This window comes from Canis lupus, chromosome 2, assembly GCF_011100685.1.
Source record: "Canis lupus familiaris isolate Mischka breed German Shepherd chromosome 2, alternate assembly UU_Cfam_GSD_1.0, whole genome shotgun sequence".
Lineage (NCBI taxonomy): Eukaryota > Metazoa > Chordata > Mammalia > Carnivora > Canidae > Canis > Canis lupus.
The window spans coordinates 80,412,865-80,430,892 of record NC_049223.1 but is presented as its reverse complement, the minus strand read 5'-3'; the positions used below and the strand labels follow the sequence as shown (position 1 = coordinate 80,430,892).

Sequence of the window (18,028 nt, the reverse complement as noted above, 5' to 3'; positions counted from 1 at the left end):
AGCTTGGTCCTCTCCAACTCCAGAATCGTGTGTCCAACCAACGGCCTGCAGGGTGTCCCCACACAGACTCGAATAGACAGCCCACGCTCAGCCTCGCCAGGACCAAACTCCTGATCGCCACGCCGCCTGCAAGCCCGGCCCTCCCCAGCCCTCCCCGTCAGTAGGTGCCTGCTCCATCCCTCCGGGGGCTCAGGCCTCCCTGGATCTTGGATTCCTGATGGAACCCCCGAAGGCCCCCATCGGGTCCATGTCAATCCTACTGGCTGTAGGGTCAGCGTAGGTCTGAGCACTTCTCACCTCCTCCGCTGCCAGCACCGCGGTCTGGCCGCATCATCTACCACCTGCCGGAGGGCAAAGGCCTCCTCGCTGGTCTCCTCATGGTTGATTATCCCACAGCAGCCAGACAGATCAGACCATGGGCCTCCTTGGCTCAAAACGTCCCTATGTCTCCCACATGGTTTAGGGTAGATGCCAAAGTCCTCTCAGTGCCTGCAAGGCCCTCTGTGATCCGCCCCCCAGCTCCTAGCACTGTCCCACCTGCCCCTTCCTCCACTGCATTCCAGCCACACTGGTCTCCTGCTTTCTTGAACCCCCTCAGGGCCTTTGCACTGGTTGTGCTGGCCTCAAATATCCACATTGCCATCTCCCTCAGATGTCACCTCCTCTGACCACCCTAATTTGAAATCACAATCCACCCCTTGCCGTGCCCTATCGTTTCCTTTTTCCGCAATGCTAACATACTGTGCAATTCACTTATTTATTGCCTATTGGCTGTCTCTTTCTATTAAAAAAAGAAAAGCTCCTACGAAGGCCGGATATTTGTCTGCTTTGTTCACTTTGCATCCTCAGCGCCCGGAACAGGCCTGGCAAACAGTAGGCAACCAAGAAATATTTGTTGAGTTGATAAAACTGCTTTGGGCTTGTTCTCTCTGTGGCTTATTCATAGCCAATGTGAACCCCCAAGATGCTGAAGAAAAACAGGGCAAAAAGGAAAAATAGAAAATCACCCCCGGAGGCCTAAGGCTTAGGGTAGAGCCCAGCCCTGCCGCTGATGTGCTGGGTGACAGTGGGCATGTCAGCCCTCTCGGCGCCTCGGGCCCCGTCCACAGGGTGACTGGATCTGGTGGTGAGGGCCTTCTTGGGTCTGGCGGTGACAGCCCCCTCTCCCGGCTTCCGTCCGGAGCTCAAACTAGTCCTAACCCCGTGACCAGCTGGAGAAAGTGGGTTCATTAGGCCCAGCTGTGTGCAAGGAGCCACGGGGCTGCGCCCCGGCGTCAGTGACCGGCTCATCCGCCCGCACAGAAGAGGGGCTCTGGGCCTGGAGAAGGTGGTCTGGGGCCCGGACACGCTCTCTACGGTTGGGGAGACTCGGGGGTATCACTTGGCTTCTCTGTGCCTCAGTTTCTTCTGTCACGTGAGAACGATGGTGGTTCCGACCTCGGGGAGCTACCGTGGGGACCCGGTGGGGGGAGGATGACGGCGTTTACCCCACGTGCCTCATGGGGTTAGTCGTCTGGCACACAGAAGGCGGTGAGCTGTCATGCGGGGGCCCAGCCTGCAGGGACCTGTCCCAGGCCACGCGCGTCTTCGAATGTGTTGCCGGGGAGTGGGGGGGTGAGCTCCAGCTGCGACCTCCCGAGCGCCTCCTCCTGTCTGAGACCGTGTTTGGCACCGCGAGGCAAGGTTGGCCGCCCTCAGGTGTTCACGGCCCCGGGTGCCCACGGGGCTGTGTCCGGAAGATGCACCCCTGCACTCGCCACCCCCCGGCGTCCTGAGCCCCGGGCCTTCCCGGGAGACTGACGGAGCCAGACTGCCTGCCCTGGTTCTGGCACCGACGCTCACACGGCCCAGGTCCGAGGGGCAGCTGCGGGGCACGAAGGGTGGAGAGAACACGCCCCGGGACCTGAGTGGGGAGGGGCTGGGCCGCCTGTAAACCGCAGGTGCTGACTCATGGCTCTGCTGGGCCGTATAAAGGAAGCAGCCAAGGGGCTTCGTGCTGCTGGAGGGACGGGCTGGCAGGACCATGGCCCAGGGCTCGGTGATCCACGTGGCCCCGGAGCAGTCCACCTATGCCGTGTGCGTGCTGGGCACCGAAACTCAGCTGGATGTCTACAGGTGAGCAGGGCCGTCCCGGGGGCGGGGCACAGGGCCACGGAGGCTGGGGAGCAGGTTCCAACGGCACGGGGTGACGGGGTGTGCGGTTGGCTCCGGCTTCAGGCTGCGCCGGGGGAAAGCTGGAGGGTGGGACCTGAGTGGCCCAGGGATGTGCCTGGACTCAAGGCCTCACCACCAGTGAATTATCACAGGGCCCACAGGACCCTCTCCTTTCACCATTGAGGCACTGGAGCTCAGAGAGGGTCTGTGACTTGCCTGAGGCCACACAGCAGGTGTGCCCTGGGAGGAAGGCCGGGCCCTGGCTTCATGACCCACACCTGGTTCATGATGCAGATTGTTACCCCCTACCTCGCAGCCAAGCCTCGCTCCACGGCTGTGTAACATCATATGTGTGATGGGACAGGCTCTGGGGTTGGAAGAGGCTAGGGCGGGAGGGCCGTCCTTGCTGTGGGCCGGCTGGTGGCTTTGGCCAACGGAGCCTCACATTCCCCTTCTGTGAAATGGAGATAATACCCACTTCCTAGGGTGGTTAGAGGGATTAAATGTGAAAGACCATGGGAGTGTGTCAGTACTTAGCACAGAGCTGGACGTACTGCTGGTGGTTGTTCATCCATCCATCCATCCATCCATCCTTCCATCCTATACCGACTGAACACCTACTATGTGCCAAGCCTGGGCCAGGCTCTGGTTAAACAAAATGGTCTAGGGATGCTCAGCAAGTGCGCCCAGTTGGTGTCGTTGTAATGAGCAATAGTCGGGGCCTCCCCCGGCTTCCCCCCCCCCCGGACATGTGTGGTCCTAGAACGGTGCCCACACGGTGTCTGGGGCATTTCTTTAAACGTGTCACTGGCTGCCTGCATCTGGGCCTTGGTAGAGCAGCAGCAAAGGTCTGGGGGTGCTTCCTAGAGCTGTGGAGGGGAGGCAGGAGATGGGAGGTTGAGGGCAAAGGGAAAGAGAGGCCGAGGTCGCCTGAGGCCCCATGACCCTTCCGAGAGTGGGCTCCTCCTTCAGTGACACATCCCACCCCCTGCATGTCTCAGGGACAACAGCTGGGGCTGCCACCCGGCTGCCTACGCAGAACGCATTCATCAGCCTAACGAGGCAGGCAGTGCTGTTGCTCCCATTTGGCAGAAGGGGAAGCTGAGGCTCTGAGAGGTTTAGTAACTCCCCTGAGGCCACACAGCTCATAGGTTCAAACGCAGACAGCCAGGCTGAGACCCTTCCCTCTCACTTCCCACCTGCTCATGACAGCAGCCCCCGGCCAGCACCTTCAGCCTGTCCCCTGAGCGGCCACCGCTCTGACTGTGGCCTGGATTCTCTTCCTGCACAGACGGGCTGGCACTGCCTCCTCCCCAATGCTGCTCCCCTGACCTGCTCCCGGCACCTGCACACCACCCCCCGCCGGAGCATGACCTCTGTCACTGGGCTCAGAGCCCCCAGGGTTAGAAGCACAGGGCTGCAGAGGCAGGAGCAGACCCAGGGGTGTGGGCTCCTATCCAGAGCTGCCCTTACAAACGCTGCTTGTGATTTTTCACTCTGCACTTGGAAAGTACCTCTCCCGCAACGGGAAACACATTGATTATATTCCAGCAAAATCCCACTGACCTGAGATGAATACTGAAACCTGCAGAGGGCTTTCCACGGTGCTTGTGGCTGGAGTCAGGGAGCTATCACGACCTCTGCTGCTAGGTGCCAGGTCCTTCTGTCCCTGATTTCTAATGAGCATCACACCCATTTTAGAGATGAGTAAACTGAGGTGTCAAGGTCATGCAAATTCAAGGTGAGGAAGCCAGGAAATTCAAACCCAGGACTATACAACCCCAAACTCATTCTGCTTCCCTAGCACATGTGGCCTCTGAGTGCTGTGGGGCTGGCCTCACTGGGCACTGCTGCCTGGTTGGTGGAGCTCAGGGAGCTTCCAGAGAGCTTGGGAGGCCTAGAATGGGGTGGAGTGGGGTGCGGTCTGGAAGTCGTCAACCACGAAAGATGGTAGATGCTCTGGCACTGCAATTAGGGGGATTCTCCTCTTCCTCCCAGTGTCTCCTTCTCAGCAGATGGCCACTCAGGGTGACGGCAGAGAGCATGGACAAGTCTCTGAGCCTCAGTTTACCCATCTGTAAAATGGGACTATTTGCATCCATGCTGCCAGGCTGTGGTGGGGGTTAAACTGCACGAGGCATGCCGAGTGTCTGGCAGGTGCCCCTTCCCGTAAGGATTGTGTGAGCCACTGAATGCGAGAGTGGCAGACGCTAAGCGCAGTCTTCTCTGTAGATTACCCTATGGCTTTTCACTTCACAGTGTCTTTTGATGAACAGAAGTTATTTATTCTCATCTAGTTGAACTTAAATCTTTTCTTTCTTTATCTTATTTTATTTTTAGATTTTATTTATTTATTTGACAGAGAGAGATCACAAGCAGGGAGAGCAGCAGATAAAGGCAGAGGGAGAGGGAGAAGCAGGCTCCCTGTGGAGCTGAAGGCAGATGCTTAACCCACTGAGCCTCCCAGGTGCCCCTTTCCTTTAATGTTTATTGCTTTTACATCTTGTTTAAGAAAGGGCATAAAGATGCCTGTGTCATCTTTTTTTTTAAAAAGATGCCAACACTTACTTACGATAAAACTCTCAGTAAACTTAGAGGGGAATTTCCTCAACCTGATAAAGAGTATCTACAAAAACCCGCAGCTAACATCAACCTGATGGTGAGAAACTTGCAGCTTTCCCACCAAAACCAGGAGCAAGGCAAAGAGTCCCCTCTCACCACTGCTTTTCAACATCATACTAAAATTCCTAGCAAGTGCAATGAGACTAGGAAGAGAAATATGAGAGATGCCAATCGGAAAGAAATAAACCTGTCTTTGTTTGCAGGTGATGTGATCATCTGTGTAGAAAATCCAAATGAATTAATTAAAAAAAATCCTAAAACTAACAAGCTATTATGGCAAGATGACAAGATACAGTGTTAAAAAGTCCATCATTTCCCTACTTACCAGCAAAAAACAAGTGGAGTTTGAAATTTAAAAACACGATACTACTGACATTTGCATTCTCCCCAAAATGAAATACTTAGGTATAAACCTAATAAAATAAGTATAATATCTATATGAGGAAACTACAAAACTGCTGAAAGAAATCAGAGCAGTAAATAAATAGAGAGATATTCCATGTTCATGGATAGGAAGATTCATATTGTCAAGGTGCCGGTTCTTCCCAGCTTGATCTATAGATTCAATGCAATCCCATTTTGTGGATATTGACAAACTGATTCTAAAGTTTAAATGGAGAGGTAAAAAACGCAGAATAGCTAACACAGTATTGAAGGAGAAGAAAGTTGGAGAACTGACATTATATTATAAAGACTTATTATAAAGTTATAATCAAGACAGTGTGGTATTGGCAAACAAAGAGAACTAAATAAATGGAACAGAGTAGAAAGCCCAGGAATGGGTCCACATAAGTACAATCAACTGACCTCTGAGAAAAAGCAAAGGCAATACAATGGAAAAAGGAGGTTTTTCCAAAAAATGGTACTGGAAGAACTGGACATCCACATCCAAAAAAGGAATCTAGACCCAGACCTTACACCCTTCACAAAAATTAACTCAGGATAGGCCATAGACCTAAATGTAAAACAGAAAACTATAAAATTCTCAGGAGGTAACACAGGAGAAAATCTAGACGACCTTGGGTTTGGCAGTGACTTTTTAAATATGACACAAAAGGTGCCATCTAGAAAAGAAAAGACAGAATTAATAAGTTGGACTTTATTAAAATTTCAAAGTTCTGCTCTAAAAAAGACTGTAAAGTGAGTAAAAAAGACAAAGCACAGATTGGGAGAAAATATTTACAAAAGGTACATCTGATAAAGGATTGTTGCCCAAAACACACAAAACATTTTTTTTAAGATTTTATTTATTTATTCATGAGAGACCCAGAGAGAGAGGCAGAGACACAGGCAGAGGGAGAAGCAGGCTCCCTGCAGGGAGCATGATGCGGGACTCGATCCCGGGACCCTGGGATCATGAGCTGAGCTGAAGGCAGACGCTCCACTGCTGAGCTACCCAGGAGTCCCTATACAAATAACTCTTAAAACAACTATGAACAACCTGGTTAAAAAATGGGCTAAAATCTTAACAGACCAAAGAAGGTATGCGAATGGCAGGGAGGCATGTGAAAGATGCTCCACCGCGAGATATGCCATCAGGGAAATGCAAATTAAAACAACCATGAGATGCTGCTTCATACCTATTAGAATAGCCAAAATCCAGAACACTGAGAACACCAAATGCTGGACAGGATGCAGACGAATAGGAACTCTGATTCCATTGCTGGCGATCATGCAAGATGGGATAGCCACTTTGGAAGACAGTTTGGTGATTTCCTATAAAATTAAACATACTCTTGTCATACAGTCCAGTAATTAGACTCCTCGGTATTTATCCAAAGGGGTTGAAAACTTATGTCCATGTAGGGCACCTCCCTGCATGGAGCCTGCTTCTCCCTCTGCCTGTGTCTCTGCCTCTCTCTCTCTCTCTCTCTCTGTGTCTCTCATGAATAAAGAAATTTTAAAAATCTTTTAAAAAAAGAAAATTTATATCCACATAAAATTTGCACATGGACGTTTAGAGCAGCTTTGTCCACAGTTGCCAAAACCTGGAAGCAACCAAGAAACCTTTCAGTAGGTGAATGGATGAACAAGCTGTGGCCCATCTAGGCCACGGAATATTATTTAGTGTTAAGAAGAAATGAGCTATCAAGCCATGAAAAAACACGGAGGAAACTTAAAATGCATATTACTAAGAAAGAAGCCAATTTGAAAAGGCTAATATGACCCTGGCTGTATGATATTCTGGAAAAGACAGAAGTATGGCAACAGTAAAAGATCAGTGGTTGCCAGGGGTTGGGGGAAGGAGGGATAAGTAGGCAGAGCACAGAGGGTATTTGGGGCGATGACACTACTCTGTATGATACCATAATGGTGGCTGCAAATCATTATATGTACATTTGTTTAAATTCATAGAATGCACAACACCAAGAGGGAAACATAATGTAAACTGTGGATTTGGGGCGTTTATGATGTAACAGCGTTGGCCTACCAATTTTAGTAAATGTTCCACTCCAGGGGATGATGCTAATAATGGGGCAGGCTGTGCATGGGAGCGGGGGGCAAGGGATACGCGGGAAATCTCTGTACCTTCCTCTCAATTTTACTATAAACCTAAAACTTCTCTAAAAGAGATCTATTTTTTTTAAATATTCAAATGTTTGCCTTTCATTTTTAAGTCTTAAATCCACCTGGAGCTTGTTTTTGTATATGGTGTGAAGGTGGGATCAGTTTAATTATTTATCCTATTTAACTGTCGTCCATCTGGACAAGCCATTGTCCCAGCACCATTTGTGATGTCATTTTTCCCTTTGCCCGGTTATCTGCAAGACCACCTCTGTCACAGATCAAGGACAGTCTCTCTCAGCTATATCTATTGTTTGTCCCTGCCTGAGCCATCACAGCACCATCCATGGCTTTCTGGTAACTTACACCTGGTAGAGCAAGTCCCTCACCTTTTGCTATTTTTCCTTCAGGAGTACGTCGACTGTCTTAGCAGCTTGGTTTTGTCAATCTTGGAATCAACTTGTCAAAGTCCATGAAATGTCCTAGAATTCCATTGAATATATCCATTCATTTGGAGGGAATTCATACATTAATGATATTAAGCTTTTCTAACTATGTGGTATTTCTTTCTATTAATCTGTGTCTTCTCTAGTGCTTTGAATAGGTTTGTTTTTCTCCATAAAATCCTTACATATCTTTTGTTAGATGTAGCCTAAGTACTTTAGAGGGATTTTTCCTAATGTAAATTATATCTGCTTATAAAAATTATTTTTCTAACTATTGCTGATGTACAGAAAGGCAGCTGATTTTTGCCTCTCCACCTTACTACCTACCTTATTAAATTTTTAGTGTATCTTTTAAATTCAAAGTTTAAAGTTTGGGGGAGAGGTTGCAGATAATCATGCTCTGGGATTTTTGTAACCTTTTATCAATTATCTACAAAATAATCTGCTTTTCCTATACGGATGTTTTTCATTTTTCTATTTTTTTCCTTTGATCAATCTTGCCAGAGGTTTACCAGTTGTATCAGTCTATTTTGGCTCTGTTGATTTACCTGTTTTATATTTCACAGATTTCTACCATCTTTATTTTCTTTTTTGGGGGGGTAGATTACATTGTATTTGATTTTTCTGTTTTATCCTATATACTCATAGTTTACCTTTTCTCTTCTTTTTGAAGATCTAGGCATTTAAGGCACAAAGCAACACCTTTAGCTCCCCCAAAAGTGTTGAAATGTAGCATTTTTTAAGTATTGCTCAGTTCTAAGTATTATTATTTAATTTCCATTCATTGTCCTTTGCCTTGTTAAGTTATATAGAAGTCTGATTTTAAAATTGCCAAGTGTATGGGGTATTTAAAAATGAACTTTATGTTAGTGGTTCCTAGCTTAGTTACGTTCTGATCAAAGAATGTGCTACCTACACTGTATGTGACCTGTTCTTTAACGTTTGTTGCAACTTTGCTTTGATAGCCAACTATGTGATCAATGTTTTTTTACTGATCCACGTGTACTTTGCTTGGGAAAATGTATATTCACTAGTTGTGGAGCAAGGAATTCTATATATATGTACCAAATTGAGCTTGTCAATTGTGTTACTAATTTTTTGTCTGCTTAATCTTGTGTTGATTGAGAAAAAAGACTTGAAGTCTTCAACTATGATCATGGCTTTATTAAAAATTTATTAATTTTTTATACAAAATTAATTTTGTCTGATATTAACATACCCACTCCAGCTCCCTTTTGATCAGTATTGGCTTAATGTATGTTTTTCCTTTCCTTTATATTTCATCTTTTCTGGATCCTTATATTTTAGAAGGGTGCCTCTTATAAATATTATATAGATGAGTTTTGTTTCTTTAAGTCAAAACTCTCTTTTAACTAGTAACATTGATACATTGACAGTTATTTTGATTATTCATATATTTGGACTTGTTTTTACCCCTTTGGTATTTTTATCTGTACAGTTTTTTTTTCTTGGCGCACTTGGGTGGCTCAGTCAGTTAAGCATCTGCCTTTGGCTCAGGATATGATCTGGGGATCCTGGGGTCAAGCCTCAGGTTGGGCTCCCTGCTCAGCAGAGAGTCTGTTTCTGTCTTCCCCTCTACCCATCCCCACCATTCATTCTCTCTCTCTTCCCTTCTCCCTCTCCCTCTCTTAAATAAAAAATAAAATAAAATCTTTAAAGAATAGATAATTTAGTGGGGTACACAATTCTAAGTAACAGTTTTTTTTTTTTCAAAAATATCTTGAAGATTCATGTTATTCAACTGTCTTCTGGATTTCATTGTTGCTATTAGGAAGCCTGCTTTTAATCTACTAGTAATTCCATTGTAGATTTTCTGACTCTCCTTTCTGGATACCTTCAATATCTCCTCTTTGTTTTTGGTGTTCCTCAGTTTAACCCCCATGGTGTGTATGTGTGTGTGTGCATGCGCATACAGAGAAGGGAGTCCTTGGAGATCCTCCCTTATGTCTCATGATCTCAACAGTGCCCTAAAAAGTATACTTTAATCAGGATCTAGTTGTTTTGTAAGAGGAAGGTCCTTCAGAGTACTGGCGCACCATATTCCAGAAGCAGAAGTCTGTGGTTGTTTACAAATACACGGTCCTCTGTGTGCACACTTGTGTGGTGTAAACTCTGGGTGTGCTGTCTGCTGTACATATACATCTGTGTGTGCCTTTGGTAAGCACATAGCTCTGTAATTCTCCTAGTTCAAATATAAGTCCTTCAGGTCAGGAGATTTTTTGTTTGTTTGTTTCTTACTACCTCCCAACAACCTCACAGCACTTACCCCTACAGTCAGGGTCACCTGGCTGCCATGTGGTGTTTACACTTGTTGATTGAAAAGCAAGAATGTGGGGCCAGGCCTCCCTCACTATGTCCCTCTGTCCTCTCCACTGTCTCATCCACAGCTCTGCCCCCACGGGCTACACGTCCTTCAGCATCAATGCCTCCCCAGGAGTGGTCGTGGATGTTGGCCACAGCCGTCCAGCCAAAAAGAATTCCACAGGTTCCTCCAAGTGGTCCCTGGACCCCAGCCTGGAGGTGAGCCTGAGGATGAGAGCCGCCAGCAGTAGCACAGGTGACCAAAAGGTGAGTGTGGAAGCTGTGAGGTGGGATGTGTGAGAGGAGGTCAGCAGGTTGCAGCAGGTCAGCTACCCATGGTCTGTCTCGCATTGTCCCATAGCCCTTGTAGAGCTTCCTCCTCTCTGGATACTATGGTGACTATTCCAGCTACGGCATCCTCACAGACAATACAGGGATGCCAGGGGTTCATAGAGGCCGGGGTTTTACTAAATTCATCCATTCAGCAGAGTTTAGTATTCACCTTCACCTCCTACATGCTGGGCACTACCAGGCTCTGGAGACACAGAAGGGAACAGATCAGGTGAGGTTGCAGCCTGCAGGGGGCTTACAACCAACACATGTAATGGCTTACAGGTAAGCCATTATAAGTGGTGGTGGGGGCTCTAAGGCCACAGCCTGGCAGGCTGGGAAGCTCTGCTCCATGCCCATTCGTTTCCTGTGGCTCCTGGACAAATGACCACAAATTACTGGTTTATATCAACAGAGATGTATCCTCTCTGGAGGACAAAAGCCCAAAATCAAGGTGTCTGCGAGCGGCACTCCTTCTGGAGGCTCCGGGGGAGAACCAGTTCTTTGCATCCTTCAGCTTCAGTTTCCTAAACTCGTGGCCATGTCACTCTGATCTCTGCCTCTGTGGTCTCGGTCCCCCTCCTCAGGCTGTCAAATCTCCCTCTGCCTCACTCTTATGAGGACACTAGTCGTTGGATTTAAGTCCTCCCTGGGTAATCCATGACCATCTCATTTCAAGACCCTTATCTACATCTGCAAAGACCTTTTTTTTCCAAATAAGGTCACATTCATAGATTTCAGGGATTTGGCTGTGGACATAGCTTTTTCAGGACCACCACTGAACTCATTGCATCCCCCTGTGACTGCAGATGGGCTCAACAGGGCCCTTTGGGGTTCCCACAGAGATCTGGGCCAATGAGCACTTGTTTCCAGCAGGGCAGGCCAAGCAGTCTTCACCTTGGGGCAGAATTGTTGCCTGCTATAGGAGCATAGAACTTGGGCATCAAAGTAGGTTGGTGAGGATGCAATCAGGGGAAAGTTCCTGGAAGAGATGGCAAGCTAAAGGATGCGAGGAATGACCCACCTCAGAGAGGGAAAGTGGAGTGAGAACTCTACGGGGCATGTGGCCTGTATGCACACTCTAGATGAAGAGATGACCAGGCATGTGTTGGGGAAACTGAGGAAGATCTATCTGGCAAGAAAAGATGGTGAAGAGGGAAGTGGGGAATGAGGGAGCAGTATTAGAGAGTTTGGCATCAGGGATGTCATTTTCTGAAGGCAACAGGAAGCCAGGGAAAACCTGTCATCCAGGGAGTAGAAGTCTGCCCATCTTAGAAAGACCCCGTGGGCTGCAGTGTCCTGAGTAGATTGGATCCAGGCAATCCACTAGAGGCTGATGCCATGGCCTAGACATGAGATGACGGTGGCCGTGACATCTCCCTGGATCCCCACTATCTATGGGACAGACCCAAACAGCCCTTCCATTCCTGGCTCCCACAGCACCCTCATCTAAGTGGCGTAGGCATTGGAGTACTTTGCTACCCCTCCGTGCCCACCGGTTGGGATGCTTCTTATAGGCTGGCACCACTTCTTGCTCATCCTTGTCTCTTCCTCGGCCTCTCACCCTGAACTGGCACACAGCAGGGGCCCAGTTAGTTTGTTGAATGACTAAGAGAAGACCTTCATGGTTTGCTCTGTCCTTTAGGTTCAGATTTCATACTATGGACCCAAGACCAACCCAGTCCAAGCCCTGCTCTATGTCACCGGTGTTGGTAAGTGAATGACCAGGATCTTGGGATGCCACTGCCTTTCCCTCCACACACACGCCCTTGCTATGGGTCTCTCCAGGAGAAACTACACTCTGGAGCTTACCTTAGACTGAGCGGAGAAAAGGGACAATTTCTAGCTAGTCATGTATGTGGTGGCTCATAAATATCCCCTCCCCAGTTTATGAGCCATAAATTCAACTGGGAAGAGAGGAGAGTGCATTTACAGGGAGTTCAGTTACATCTTAATGTTTTCTCAACCTAGGAAGTGATGCATGGATTTCCACATATGAATCTCTACACCTTTTTGATACTTCAAATATCTATAAGAAACATAGATGATGTCAATGTCATATACGATAATATATATACTGATATTTCCCAAATGCCATGACTTCCATCCCATCTTTACTGTTTTGCTGTATCAATGATCTGCACAGACTCATATTTATTTCACATTCTTCTTTAAATCACTTTCTAACTTGACCTCATCTTGAACAATAATATGGTAAGATGACTATTACCACTTAGATGGGCACTAAACGTCAGAGCAGCATGTGAAAACTTCAGGTTTCATTTCGTTGATGAATTTCATTTGGTAATACACATTTATTTCATGAGCACACATTTAAATCATATGAATAACATAGCACTCATTCTATACCAGGCACTGCACTGAGACCCTACATTTAAACCCTACAACAATGCCGTGAAATCGGCACTATTATATCCATTTTACAGATGAGTAAACTGAGGCACAAGGGGTAGACAGACTTGCCTAAGTTCATGCAGCTGGTTAGTGAAGGAGCCAGGAAATCCAGAGCCTAGACTCTCTGCCGCTCTGGCCTGACACTAACACATGGCTATGGGTGTGTTTAAAAGGTCATCCAGGTCAGTGTCCTCCCGTGAGCCTCTCACGTCGCTACATACAATGTAGGCACATGGATCTATGTCACTGGAAAGACTGATCACGTGTTCTGATGAGGGCGGGAAGGATTTAGAAACAGATGTGTGCTTTCTCGGTCTTGACATTTGGATAGAGTGGGGTGTGTATGATTTGGCCCCAGTGCAGCTATAATGCACACAAAGAAGAGCCAGGTGGGGTTGGAGTAACCACTGTGTCCCCCACCCCGAGGTCACTGGGGGCTGGAGTTGGGGCCAGAGGCCTGTGAGAGCCTGGCTAGGTGTCTTTGCAGGGGTTTTGCACCAAGCGTCCCATTGGGGTGGCTGGGAATTCTTTCTGGGCCCCTGAAGGTGGCCAGGTGTGTTGGCCTCAGCTGTGGCAAAGGAGGATGGGTGTGGCCAGAAGCTCCAGCTCTGCTGTCCCAGTTGCAGTCAAACATCTTCCCTGGGGACATGGGGGTGTCCTTGAATTTGTGTCTCCTCTGAAGGGGAGGGAGAGAAGCCATGGGGCAGGTCATCCCCGGGGTTGCGGGGAGGATTATCCGGTGGGACCATGCGGAGTGCCTGCCCTCGTGCCCTCACCAACCCTCTCCTCTCACTTGGTGGGATTGCAGAAATCTCCCTGAGCGCCGACATCGCCCGCACGGGCAAAGTGAAGCCTGCCGGAGCCAAGAAGGGCCAGGTACGCTGAGCCACCTGGCCGCCAGGTGCTCCCCCTCCGCTGGGTTCTCCTCTGGTGCCCCCTGGTGGTGGCCACACGAATGGCCGCCTGTCCCTTGAAGAACAGCAGAAAGGAGAAACCCCAAATTGCCTTTGCCATTTTGCTCTATGTATTTCCCCATCTCTTTTGCAAAACTAGATTCTCACCGGTTGTGAGTCCCGAGAATGTGTTGTCCCACAAATTCGAAACTACAGAGTCACCCAGTTAATGCACAGCCGAGAAAAAAATTTGTAGGCAGTTCTTCACTCGGGTGGGAGGGGGGAATAAAACTCCCCCACCCCAGGGTTTCTGGGCTGGTGGGAGAGGGTCCCACGGAGCTGCCCACCAGGAGTGAAGACTAGAGAAAGGGCGACCTGGCAGGGGGCAGAGGAGGGAAGGAGCCACGCGGGGGCAGGAGAGTCTGGAGCCAAAGGCAGAGTAAGTGGGGTGTGCAGAAGCGGGGCGTGCAGGTGGCCTTAACTGGGTCTGCGGAAAAACCTCAGGGTGTCCCTGAAACCCCAAAGCCGCCTGCACGGTTTAATGCTGGTGTGCACTTTAGGAGGACATGGGCCACCAAGAGATGAGGATCCCTCTGTGGGGTCAGCCAAGAGGGGAGGGAGGAATTACGACCTTGGAGTGGAATCCACGCTTACGTCCCACCCAGAACGCGGTCATTCCCCGGGGCCAACGCTGTCCTGCAAACCAAGACGTCATCACTAATATATCCCTGCCGGGAGGGGCTGCTTAATTTGCTTTGATCTTTGGACACACAGCAACTGGCTGCTAAGAATAGCACCCACACTTTGGTGAATGAGTAATTAAGAGTTCACACAAGAGCAACTATTGAGATTAGGATCTTGACATAAATATTCAGCACGGTCCGATTTGCCAATCCGACAGTTTTTTAAAAGCTGTGAAAATCAGTTTTGCAAGACAGCAAAACTTTTTTTTTTTTTTTTGAAGTGGATGAATTGCATTTTTGGTGAATTTGTTTAGGATTTTTGGAGCAGGCAAACAAGACTCTCTTGGGAACCAAAGAATTAGCTGGTGTAGGATCGAGATGTGTAAATGGCACAAGACTATCGAGGTGCTGGGGAAAGGTGGCTGGGCTTCCCCACGAGTTGGAGGGACGCACACGGTTGCTCAACATGCCCCGTCTCTGCTGGGTGTCCACAGAGGACCTGGACCTGGGGCCCCCACGGGCAAGGCGCCATCCTGCTGGTGAACTGTGACAGAGACCAGCCCAAATCTTCCACCATGGACTGCAAGGATGATGAGGTGGTTGACAGCAAAGGTAAGGACCCCCACACCCAGCCTCCCCCCTGCCCAGAGAGTAAGGGAAATAGAGCTTTGTCTTTTTGTAAAACCCTCCTGTCTACGCAGCCTGAGCTTAGTATCAGGCCTCAGGAATGGGGGTTATAAGAAGCGTGTTCTTATTAGCTTGTTCATTGGGTTTTTCTTTTTAAGATTTTATTTATTTATTCATGACAGACACAGAGAGAGGCAGAGACACAGGCAGAGGGAGAAGCAGGCTCCCTGCGGGGAGCCCGGTGTAGGACTCAATCCTGAGACCCCGGGATTGTGACCTGAGCTGAAGGCATGACCCGCTGAGCCACCCGGCTGTCCCTAGCTTGTCCGTTGTATAAGAAGAGTAGACAAGGTCCTGAGAGGGTAGGTGACCCACCCAAGGTCACACAGTAGCCAGAGAAGAGCTGGGACCAGACCCGAGTCTCCCAACGCCTCTGGGCCCCATGTTCCCATCTGCTGCCCGACCTACATTTCTGCTCTTGAGTCAAACCCTGGGACCTGGGGAATAAATCAAAATGAAAGCCTCACTACTGCCCCAAAGTCAAGTCTAGCCGCCCTGCCCCCTGCTGGACACTGCTCTGACCACCTCAGAATCACTAACTCATCCGATCCTTGAGTACAAGGCTTGGAGGTACGTCCTGTCCTCATCCCCATTTTATAGCGGGGGAAACTGAGGCACAGGGAGGGGAAGCAATTTGCTTAAGGTCACACAGCCGGTAAGTCACAAGCTCTGGATCTGGGCCCGGGCACCCAGACCCCTGGCATCCCGACCCAGGTCTGGGGGCACGAGGAGGGTGGCGGGCGCAGGGCCTCTGCTGGCACCCCTCTGAGTGTGGCCGGGGTGGAAGACACACTGCCCACCCGCCCTGGAGGAGGGCGCCGAGGGCGTGAGGTTGGCAGGGCCTGCTGCGGGGCCTTCCCGGGGACCTGCCAGGACAGCCCAGGAACAGATGCGTTTTGAGGGTCCGTGTGATCGTGTCCGCCCGCTGCCGAGGGGCAGCATCTCTGCGGTGCCCGGACACGGAACAGTCGGAAGGGGCCCCAGGGCGCCGGCTCCCTTCCCGCGTGTCACCTCCCTCCTCCCTCTGCGTGGGCCCTGCTCCGAGCTCTGCTGACCGACAAGGACGCAGAGGCCGGGGGAGCCAAAGGAGCTCCCAGGCTCACGCACATCCGGGGCCCCAGGTCCCCCAACCCGGTGCCTGCTGCCCGGAGGTGACCGAGGTCCAGCTTTGCTCCGCCCTCACCTTTGTTGGCCGTTATTCGGGTTGGTTCACTTCCCACTTGGGCCCAGGGCAGAAACCCGGATGGTTCCACAACTCGTCATCAAGCAGCCTGCCACGCGCTCATCACAGTTCTAGGTGCTTCCAGGCTCCAGGGGCCGGGGACGGAGCAATAAACAGGATGGTCGTGGCCCCCCCTTCACCGAGCGCCTCGGAAGCTCATTCTAGCGCCAGAAGCCCCAAAACGTCATTAGCTTTGATGCCAAAATAAAATCATCCTTTAAATCCCAGCAGGGGCACAAAGAAAATAAAACCAGGCCAGGGGCACCTGGGGGGCTCTGCCGGTGAAGCATCTGCCTTTGGCTCAGGTCATGATCCCGGGGTCCTGGGTTCGAGCCCCACATCCAGTTCCCCGCTCAGCGGAGAGCCTGCTTCTCCCCCTGCCTCCGCTGCTCCCCCTACTTGTGCTCTCTCTCAAATAAATAAATTAATTTGATTTAATTAATTAATTAAAAAAGAAAAGAAACCCAGGTGACGGGGTCAAGGGGCATCTGAAGGGAGCATTGAGAGAGGAGAGGGTCTTCTCGTTCCAGACCTGGAGGACATGTCCCTGGTGACCCTGAGCACCAACACCCCCAGAGACTTCTTCGCCAAGCACCAGCTGCTCCTCCACGTGGCCAAATCGGAGATGGACAAAGTCAGGGTGTTTCACGCCAGCCGTGAGTCATCCTCGGCCGTCCCCTCGGTGTCCCCTTCCCACCCCCGGCACAGCCCCTTTGCACCCCCTTCGGTGAATAACTCCCGAGCCCGTTACGTAGCTTGTTCCGAGGACCAAGGCCGCGGCAGCGAGCCAGACGGCCATCCCTCCACCCCCTTCTAGAAAGGGAACACAGACGAGATGCAAACACGCAGCAAGCCGATGTCCGGTGCTGGTGGCCACCGAGGAGGAAATACCGTCCCTGCCAAGGACGGCTGTAATTGCGTCTGTGTCTTCCTCTCTGCACACGCCCGCACACGCACACACGCACACACACAGGACGCCTGCTTCCAGGGCTTGTTGAATCCAAGCCGACTGCGTACATTCCGTAATAATTTGTCCTCCAGCATCCGCACCTGCTACTGGGTGCCGGCCCTGCTCGGGGGGCTCGGGGCTCGGGGTGTAGAGCAAAGAGCAGAACAAAGCCCCTGCCCTCGTGTCCCCTTCCTCTGGGTGGTTGAGGGAGACCGAGTGTAAAATAATTACATGAAACATCTAGTGTGTCCGAAGGCGTTAAATGCTGCACAGAAGCAAGAGAGAAGGGGAGTGTGGATGAGGGGGAGAGTCCGGGGCAGGGGTGGGGGGAGTTACGTGAGCGGAGGAAGTGAGGGAACAGCCGCGCAGGCACCAGGCGAAGGGCATTCCAGGCAGAGGGAACCGTGAGTGCAAAGGCCCTGGGGTGGGTGGCACCTGTGGGCCTGAGGGAGGGAGGCAGGGAGGCCAGCGAGCTGGAGAGCAGCACCGGAGCAGGCGGGCGGGCGTTCGGATGGCAGATGAGGGGGAGAAGAAGGGGACGGGCCAGCTCGGGGAGGCCTGGACAGCTTTGGCTTCCAGTCTGAGGGCCGTGGGGGAGGCCATGCGAGATCCGAGTGACTAGCCTGCTACTGATTTGGTGACAGACCTAGTCTTGGCCTCTGCTGAGGCATCACCTCCTCCGGAAGCCGGCCCCGGCCCTCCGGGGTTCCCCCCCGTCACAGCACTCACTACCATCTCTGCTGCTCCTCGCTCACCCAGGAGCCTGTGCGCTCCCTGGGGACCAGGACAGTGACCATGTC

The 18,028-nt window shown here is 50.4% G+C and overlaps 1 protein-coding gene across 1 annotated transcript in view; it reads left to right on the top strand.

Moving 5' to 3' along the window:
• The first annotated feature begins 1,960 nt into the window (after positions 1–1,960).
• PADI4 (peptidyl arginine deiminase 4) overlaps positions 1,961–18,028 on the top strand; it is a 29,934-nt gene continuing 13,866 nt past the window's right edge. Inside the window, exons 1-6 of the mRNA XM_038531830.1 lie at positions 1,961–2,115; positions 10,136–10,316; positions 12,025–12,091; positions 13,603–13,670; positions 14,865–14,982; positions 16,810–16,935. Coding sequence (XP_038387758.1) covers positions 2,024–2,115; positions 10,136–10,316; positions 12,025–12,091; positions 13,603–13,670; positions 14,865–14,982; positions 16,810–16,935 — 652 coding nt within the window. The 5' untranslated portion in view covers positions 1,961–2,023. The remainder of the gene's footprint in view (positions 2,116–10,135; positions 10,317–12,024; positions 12,092–13,602; positions 13,671–14,864; positions 14,983–16,809; positions 16,936–18,028) is intronic.